At 36.5% G+C, this 10,111-nt stretch overlaps 1 protein-coding gene across 1 annotated transcript; it reads left to right on the plus strand.

Moving 5' to 3' along the window:
• The first annotated feature begins 420 nt into the window (after window positions 1–420).
• Window positions 421–9,623, plus strand: LOC149063648 (uncharacterized). The gene is made up of 6 exons (XM_089255703.1): window positions 421–474; window positions 1,362–1,419; window positions 1,983–2,130; window positions 4,266–4,459; window positions 7,408–7,525; window positions 9,497–9,623. Exons 1-6 carry the CDS (start codon window positions 421–423, stop codon window positions 9,615–9,617), a joined length of 693 nt encoding a protein of 230 aa, XP_089111829.1. The 3' UTR covers window positions 9,618–9,623.
• The last annotated feature ends 488 nt before the right edge of the window (window positions 9,624–10,111 follow it).

Below are 10,111 nucleotides of genomic sequence, written 5' to 3' on the forward strand. Positions count from 1 at the left end.
GTCAGAATTTTGTATACATGTAAAAGCGTGAGAAAGTCCAGGGTTAGAGCAGATGGTATTAGGTGAAAGGAGATTTGCGAATTCCGGGAATAGTTCCCACAGGAACGTCAACCGAACTAAAGGGATAGCAGTAGCCAATGAAACGCATGTCCATAGGAAAATGTTAGCCAATAATGTAAAGTGAAGAGAAGTTTGGTAAAGAAAATTTAGGAAAGAAAATCTGAATTAGCGAATGAGATGAAGATTATGGAATATAGGTAGGAGTAGGCGGATAGCCAAAGGAAAATATATATATGGAGTTGAAGAGCTGAAAAGGGGGAAATGAGAAAGAGAATGAGTTAGTGAGAGTGGAGTTCATAAGAAAAGAGTGAGAGAGAGTGAGCTCGGAATACTTATCAGGATCCGCGAGAAAGGTCCAAGATGTGCATAAAGAGCTTAAACGAAATCGAAAGGTGGATCTTCATCGGATATGGGGTAAGTCACACTTCCGACTTTACGAACCATTTGTCACTCTCCATGTAAATTGAAAATATGTAATGCACTATCCTAGCTTCTATTTGTAAATCGTATATTTAAAGCCCTTATTTATAGTAGCCTAATAATTAAAGAATAATTAACTGTTTTATCTTTGTTTCCTTGGACTTGTCATTTACACTGGCCTGTGGTTATTGACTTAGTTTCACAGCGCAATGATATCTATGGAGCACAAAATTCGTAAGATTATGAATAAAATTCGATCACGGCATTTTGGGATGTTTACATTAGTGGGATGATTAGAATCAATGTGGCAGTAGGGTCACACCCGTTTACAATAAAAACAATGCCACGCGTTAACAATAGTTCACCACGAGATTGTGAGATAACAAAACTTTTGACTTAGGACTCTATGACTGCAATTCTAGTAAAACTTTGTTTTTCCAGAATATGAAGAATAATTCACTTCTAGCAAGGAATATGATAGAATAATTGTTCTATCAGCATTCGAAGAAATAATTCAGCTTTGATACGGCTCCAGAATGATCTTTTATACGACCGCTGGCGCTGGAGAAACGATCACTTTTCATACTGCTCGTGTTGTATACTATACAACACGACCCCGATACAACGAACTCTATTTGACGAATTCTTGAATACAACGAATGCTTTCATAAGTCCTCGTGCATATATGAGTATTACATCACAACTCTAATATAACGCTTTCTTCGATTTAACGAATAGAAATGTTGGTTTATTTCATTTGTTAAATCGGGTTCCTGCAGGTATCGGGTTTCCTACTGTATATCTTACAAGTCAAAAAGTTTGCGAAACTCATACTTTGTCATCACTATATACTATCAATATGTTCATGAATACTTTCGAAGTCAACGCACATCAAGACCAGCATTCGAGTGCTCGATGTTTGTGGACAATATCATACTCGTGAGACCAGAATCATACCGCCCCATTTAAACATTCACATTATATTGCTTCGAATATAAACATACGCCAGAGTTCTTTGTTCTATTTTTCTTCTGATGTTGCGAAAATACACTATATTCGTCAGATTTACATGACAAATAATCCTCTAACCACTGGGCAGTACCGACGAGTACTGTTAACAATTCATATATCTCTCTGCATAATTTTCTTGTTTTTCTAAAACGGGATATTCGAGAATTTTAACCCTTCATGGACCACCCCAATTATTACCCCGCACTGAATTTTTTTTTTAGAAAATACCTATGTAAATGGGTGTAGTTATAATAATTACCGAATATAAATTTCTTCAAAATTTTTGCTCGTTATGCGAATTGTTCGTTAACCGAACCGCTCGTCAACCGAAGTTCCACTGTACCGAAAAGATTGAGAAAAGAAACAGGCATATTGTGGGTTTTTGACTACGTATTTGAAAAGTCTGTTTTCAAATATACACGGGACCAAAGAGAGTTTAAAGTCGAAAAATTTCCTCAATAACCTTCTCCATTTTTTTGTGGCATTTTTAGTCCTCCCTTGGGTCATCTACTACCAATATGGATATGCTGAATCGAACGTAATCTTAGATCCGTTGAACAACTGCGATGATTTCGAGTTTGTGACATGCCCTTGTGGAGGAAATGATCCCAGGCCTTCTTTCATGATTCCGATCCGAATGTGAGTAAATTTCGCTATTTTTCCGCTTTAAATGAAATAATCACAATATTTTTTTATTTAAAATGAAGATAGAGCATCACACACAGGGTGTCCCCTCGTATCGTTGTCCAATGGCCGATTCCCGAACCGTTGGTTTCAGAGATAATTTTCAAATAGAGAAAATGTTTCAAATGATGTCGTCCATAAACCTAAATGCCGTTCAAATAAAAAAATAAAAAATTACAAAATTTAAATCTTTATATGGTCCCCTTGTCCTCCAATTTCGAATTAGAAAGGTGCTGCCCAGTCTCTCCTGAAGGTCAACAAGAAATTTCCATGTTTCTAAGTGCAATATTCGTTGAGATATTTGATTTCAAAAATAGGAGGAAAGTTGGGAAAGGACAGCGAAAACTAACGGACAACGCTCCTTTCCCTCATTTCTGCTGTTCTTTCCCATTTTTTTCTAATTTTGGAATTCAAATATCTCAAACAACTTTCTGATTGGAAGTTAGAAGACAGGGTGACCGTATAAAAATTTATAGTTTGGGATTTTTTTAAGGATTTTTTTTTACTTGAACGGCATTTGTGAGAAGATGGGCGACACCATTTGAAACATTTTATCCAATTAAAAGTTGTCTCTAAAACCAACGGTTCAGCCGTTGGAAAACGATAAGAGTGGACACCCTCCGTATTCTGGGTCTACAAATTGCTGTTCGCTGTAGGTAATAATAACTACAAAATATTTTTTATAAGTGAATATACTGTACATTTAAGCTTTGATTTGAAATGAAGTATGAATCAGAAGAAAAGAAAAGTTCGGTTGTTACGACACTTTGGATATAACGACAGACAATAGGTGGCATTTCCAGCCGATTCTTACAGAAATAATTGTTAATGATTAGTCTCTCTTGATGTAAATGAAATGCAACGTCCCTGAATTAAACGACACATTTCCGACATTTCTTTTTTCATTTTTGTGATGTTTTTCCTGAAACTATCAGAAATTTTGAACTTCAAAAATTAACGAAATATTTGTCTTTGTTCTCTATAAATAACTATGACAATACATTAAAAAATGGGTCCGTTGTATGATTGTCAACCTGTTTTATTCATTCGGTTTCTGACCATTTTCCGTAAGAACATGAGCAGAAATCCTGGAACAGAGAGGTCCTTAACCCATGGGTCGTATGGTCCCCTGAGATGGGTCGTACAAATCCACTTAGACAATCGGTTATAAATCCATTTGTTGCGCCAGTGGTCATTGTTGGGAGTACACCGGTTACTCGCTATGATATAGAAAATACTCACGCATTCAAAAAATTATTTTGCTTAATAAGCAACGGGGACTGTGCTACAACCATAAAAACGTTACGAATATTCAAAAAATATAACAAAATCCCCCCCCCCCAACTAAAATGATTCTTCCTACAAAAGGAATCCAAAAATATTCTTACACTAGGCCCTGCGTTTGGTAATGGTGACCCTGCGTTCCGTGGCAGCTTTTTTGGGTTTCCAAACGATCAAATGCCACGGAACCCGGAAAGCTTTCAAACAAGAAAACTTTCTTTTGTGTGTGTGCTACATACTATATAATTATTTTACTTTTTTTTGTCTCTTTCTTTATCTGTTCTAACCTGATCTATAGTTGCCTTAACCTGATCATGTGTTTTTTGAATGACGTCACTCCAACGTTCTAGGGTTGCAAAATTTTTTAATTCATTCTTGACCTCTTTTGGCGTTCAAAATATTGATATTACATTTTTTTAGTGACCCATAATAATTCCAAGGGATTTTTTTTTGTATTTTTGTGCACATTTAGTGAGTAGAATCGGTGGTAGTTTTTCCAAAACGTTTTGAAGACGTCATCTTGGGACTCTTTCCTTGTAAGCCTAACCTACAAGTGTTTAAAATCCACTTCGAAAGTCAAGCTTATCATGGATTGACGCAATATTCATTCATGATTTATGATAAAAGTTAAGTATTTGTAAATTGTCGATGTCCCGTAAAATACAAGCCGTTTGGTCACTTTGACCTATATTTCTAACTATAGTCTCACCTATTACCCTAGATTCGCCGTAAATGATCCGCCTTAGGTAAACCGTCAGTTGAAAATTCCAGTATTGTGTGTTTCTTTGATTCTCACTTTCTTAATTCAGCTGTGAGGAAATTCGAGCAGATGGAAAAGATATTGATTGCGTTCCATGTAACAAGGAATATATTCTGGATGATGTTTGTTCCAACTACAGATCCTGTCAGGAATGTGGATTCAACCTAAAGGAATGCCTTACGTGCCCCAATGGCACATATGGAAAGTTCTGTGAGAAAAATGTTGGCCTGGATGACACGGACGGTAAACCATTTTTTCTTTATCTAAGCTCAGGAGTTGTGTAATACAGGAGATACGCGAGATTTCGTGACAGATAGGATTTGGATACGAGTCATCTTTTCTCAGATGCCTTGATCAATTTATTTATTTAAACGAACAAACAACAAATTACAAGATACAAATATATAATATACAAATACAAACATAAGTTACACAAAGACAACGACACAAAATTCACACACATATATTACATGCACTATGTAGCCCCAAGGGACTTTATTGGCTGCATTGATAGGACATCACTACAGGTTGACGATGATACGTGTGTCGTCAGTCTGTGACACCAGACCTAGCCATATAGTGAGGGTTGTCTTCTCCCTTTGAAGTTGCTCTTGCCACCTTGGCTCAGTGGGAGTGGTCTCAGACCAGGGACGCGACATCACTGCTCTAATACTTTTTTAACCAGCCATTCGCCATACTGCAATTTACTGCCATTAACCAGTTAGGTAGGAAATGAAGGCGTCATCTATCGGTGGTCGCCTCAAGCTCGTTATGGAAAATATATTGTGATCTATATTCTTCCCCCGGTTCGAACCTGGAACCTGACGGCAACCTTCAAGTTGGTAGACGAGCATCTTACCACCACGCCTTAACTAACGCCCCGATTTTTACTCATCGCCCTGATGAGTGTAAACGGTTTTTCCGCACTTAACGCTGTTCTTTCCCAAATTTCCTTCATTTTTCGAATTCGAATATCTCTGTGAATATTGCACTTACAAACATGGAATACTTTTTGTTGGAATCAGAAGAGACAGGGCAACAATTTTCTGATAGGAAGGTAGAGAACAGGGGGACCGTATAAAAATTCAGATTTTTATTTTGTCACATACTGTATTTTCACTCTCAAAACTGGTACAAGGTAATTTTTGAACGTCTTTTGAGCATTTTTTAAACTGGAATCATACCTCTATGACGAACGGTCGACGAGATACAGGCCGTGTTAGCACTTACAGGACACTCTGTATAACTATCTTCATTGTGATTCAAACTACAGTAAGAAAAATAAATATGGGTTGCAAACTTCAAGGTAAAAAATAAAGAAATGCAAAAAAACCCCATTTTAACAAATAAGCGAAATCATAGATGCGCATGCTCTGCAACAAACAGAGAGTGGTTGTCGTTAATTGGGACATCTACTATCAAATTCGAGACACAAAATGGAAAGAAAATGATCTCAGCTTATGTGCAAAGTCGATTATTTTGAATTTTTATCTCCAAACTGGCAGCAGTAATGAACGTCTAAAGGACCCTTTGCATATAATGCAAAGCCACGCATTTAAGGGTTAATTTTCATGTTACATAACAGCATCATGTTGATGGTCTGACTGCTCTTTGCGGAGAGACTTTTTCAAATGGTTGACCGGCTTGTATTCACACTCCGAAGTTGGACAACCGCAAATAACCAACTTTACCAACCGCCACTGTGCTACCAACGGGGTTTGAAACTGGATCCTCACGGTAAGAGTTCAGCACGATGCCCACACGAGACACGACCGCAGAGTGGCTACAACTCCCGGACTGTTGCACGTATTCGAATTGCTCTCGTTGCCTGTTAGGGCAAGTCTTCTAAACACCACGTGCGAGGCAGTGTTTAATATCTCGCTTCAGAGAAGATTCAACGTATCTAATAACAAGAATTCGACCTCTATATGACGTCATCGTATGCTATAATAGCAGTGGCATCAGAGACGGGATGCTGTGGGTGCTCGAGCACCCACCGTAAGTTGTGGCACGGTCTGAGCATCCCTGAATCGATTCAGATATCAAAATTCCCTATGTAAAGATCAAGACGAGCACCCCACAAGTTTCAAAAACTTCCGACGTCCTTACATGATAGTGTGATGAAGTATAGCAAACATGAAACACGAGCATTGTCTCGTCACATAGAGAAAATAAATATAGCCTTGGACGTTAGAGTGCTGTTGCGCTAGGTGAGGTGCCATTCGATTTGCCTAGACAAATTTCTTCTAGCAAGTGGTAAAGCAAAACAAATAATGAGTATGTAAATAATAATAAGTGTACGGTGCATAGAAGTGCGCAAATTTCGATTCTTTCTCAAGACAATGCGAGCTATGGCTAAAAAATGGTTTAAAAAACATCGGAAATGCATTTGAAAGGACAAACGGCCTTTTAGAATTACAAAAAAATCCGAAGTCACTAATGTTAAACTTCCACATACCTTTCCGAGAGCATCGCAAAGTCTGAACGGATGCATGTGTAGCCACATGGATTCAAAAAGTGCCGATCTTACATTCAACAATTTCTCTCCACAGAGAGCATTCAGGCCTACAACATTCGAAAACCACGCAAATAACGAGCAGGTGAAATAACCTACCGCGTTGTTGCTTCCGAATTCCGAAGACAGATGACAGAGTTTATTAAACACGTGACAGGTATTCTTCAGAAACAAACTTAATATTAGGTACACAACGCATACATGGCACACTTCGCCATGCATCACTTCATTAGAAATCCCTCAGAGGAGTGCTACTAGGTGCATATGTGCAGTTTAAAAAAGTGGTAGTACTATATTTTTTGCAATCGAAGGTAAATCTGAATTAACAAATGTAAACAAACAAGATGGTGGCCCGCTAACGACGGTTGAATTAAAGTTATCAGTTGCGATTAACTGCGAGTTTGCTATACGGCAAATAATCCACTCTTTGTAACCCAGGAATAGACATATATATAATTATACTGTATAATACATACTATATTTGATTCAGTTGTAATAAATATGTATTTAAACTGATTCAAAAGTAATATTGTGATATTGAAAATATGCGCAGGTGACAGAATTCTTTCAATTATTATTATTATTATTATTTTGTATTCATAAACATTGATATATAGACAAATCATTTTCAACCTGTTAACGAGTCATATAGAAATATATTGTTTTTTATTCGCAGAAGATTACAGTGACCCATATTCTGCGATACATTACAATCGTTCAGCAGCCTGCGGCAGAGGAACATTACATTGTCCTTGCGGAGAGAAGAAAATAATCTTTTCTGTGCCGATATTGATGTGAGTTTAATTTCTAATGTTGTACAGGCGAACTTGGCTAATTCAAATTTTTGAATAATTCGAATTTTAGGAATTTCCCTTGATGCTGAAATTACTTTCTCAATTCGATTTCCTCCCCAATGTTTTGGATAATTCGAAAATATTGGATAATTTGATTCAGATGCCATTAGCAAAATATTTCTTTTCTATGAATTCCTCTCCAACTTTTGGTCATTTTTTTTTATTCCATGGATGATTTTTCTATATAAAGCATGAAAACTATATCTTTCCATAAACTTTCTATAGCATGAAAATATTTAAAAAATAGCAAACGAAAAAAAACTTGAACTTTTTTATTTGTGGCTGTGAAAAACAACGCTTTCGTTATCCAGAATCCCACACACACTGGCTCTTGTCTTTGTTAGACCATGCGTTCTTTGATGACAATTGTTTGTCTTAGTGTACTATTACCTCTTAAAGTTTTTCCCATCTTTTCTGAATCACCCTGCATAGATTTACAAATGAAATCGTTTTCGTAATCGTTTACGTTTGATACAAACACAAATTGCAACAGCGAGGAAACTGACACAGTGATAGTAAGAGTTATAGCGTTCAATATATTTTTATAGTTATGAGTTATAAGAGTATTTGATTTTTTGGGAATTTGGTTATCCAGTATCAAGGAATTGGACAATTCGAACTTTTTTGCTGCCTTACTACCCGTGCTTCGAATTAACCAAGTCGTACTTGCAATTAAGAATATGTATTTTTGTCTTTATAACAGACTATAGTTTCCTCTCGTCAAATTTACAAATGCACTCAATATGTATCACCTGTACCAAATCAAATTTTGCTGATTTCAATTGTGCATATTCAATGTATTTCATTAAAAGGAGCCAAAATTGCATTTCTGTAGATGCAGTACCTTTACTCACACACATTTATGTGTGTTTGTTAGGTTTATGATTTATAAACATTTCCAAACTGACATAATTTTTGGCGCTAAAGCTTTGGGAGGAATTCTTCCACATTTCTAATTTTTGAGACTGTTGTCAACATTGAAATTCATGGTACCAGTTTTCAATTTTCAAATATTGCGCTGGAGGGTACAATGTTGGCCTCTTCCACTCCCCCCCCCCCACCAAAAAAAAACACCTTCATTGAATATTCATTACTATCTCTATTTGAGGTCACGATTTGTACGTGAGTTCCCTTGAGATAAATTTTTATGCTTAATTGGCTTCATTTTGCTTCAGAAACAGTTCTTTCCTCATCAATACAATTTAGTAAGACGGAAAATTCCAGAACCTCACGATACATGACCCTTGTGTGCATAATGACTTCAACAATTCTCATGTCGCCATTGAATGGAGGGTTGCTAAAAGTTTTCAGACTGGTAATTGTAATAGCTTCCAAGTCACAAAGCATTCTGAGCTAACTTTTTGTAGTATCTTCATCACGCCACAGAGAGCAACAGTCCTACAAACAGTACAAATATTCAGTCACTACACATCACTCACTTCACTTCTGAGATATAGATGGCAGCACTGAAAAATCATACACAACACTAGATACACACTCAGACTGTTAGGTACACGCACTTACACTTCCGGCACAACTCACTAGGTAGTAAATTGCCTATGGCAATAGAACTGAGTTGTGCTCGGTTTGAAAAAAAAAAAAGTATCTTCATCACAATGGATGGCAATGAGCTTATTGTTAAAACTTTTCATTTCTTTCAAACCGAGCACAACTCAGGTCGATCGCCATGGGCAATTTACTGCCTAGTGAGTTGTGGCGGAAGTGTAAGTGTGTGTACCTAACAGTCTGAGCGAGTATTTAGTGCATATTCAGTGCTGCCATCTATATTTCAGAAGTGAAGTGAGTAAAGTGTAATGATTGAATATTTGTACCATTATTGTTTAAAACTAATGAATGCTGTTATATTATTTGAATGATTTTATGTGATTCAATTTTATTTTGAATCTTCAGGTGCGATGTTGAAGATCCAGAGTGTGCTGTCGAAAATTGCGAACCTTGTAACAAACATGTTCTACCACTTGATTTATGCGCCAAGTACAATGATTGCAAAAATTGTGATGTCAGGTGTTGAAATGAATAACGGATATCGTATTTCCAAGATTTTATGTTGGAAACATAATTTTTTTTGGATAAATAGATGAGTTCACGGAAAAAATAAACCAGTTTCCGAATTTGTTTATTTTGAAGCATTTAGTTTTTCTTTAAACAATAACAGAAATTTGTTAGTTAATCGTTTAAATGTTCTTTTTCTTGCTCCTTCTTTCGATGGAATTCCTTTTTTTCTTCCGCAATGCAAAGATTCACCACAAGTGGAAACAGCGAAAATGAGAAAAACTCTAAGGTAGATTATTTTTCATAATAACAGACGATGTGGTACACGGAAATTAGTGGATATCTATGAGAGAATATTCATAATTTTTAGAGTAGGTAGCGATTTTTGGCTGGGAACAAGTATTTGTTCTCATTTGTTTCTCGTTTTAAAACAAAAGCATCCTGTACTTTTTTTAAAGCAGGATTTTAAAACTTACATTAGGGACTGTTTATATTACTTGCCAAGTAAAACTG

This window comes from Pholcus phalangioides, unplaced genomic scaffold, assembly GCF_987345545.1.
Source record: "Pholcus phalangioides strain wild (caught in Gottingen) unplaced genomic scaffold, Ppha-v1.0 ptg000172l_1, whole genome shotgun sequence".
Taxonomy (NCBI): Eukaryota; Metazoa; Arthropoda; class Arachnida; order Araneae; family Pholcidae; genus Pholcus; species Pholcus phalangioides.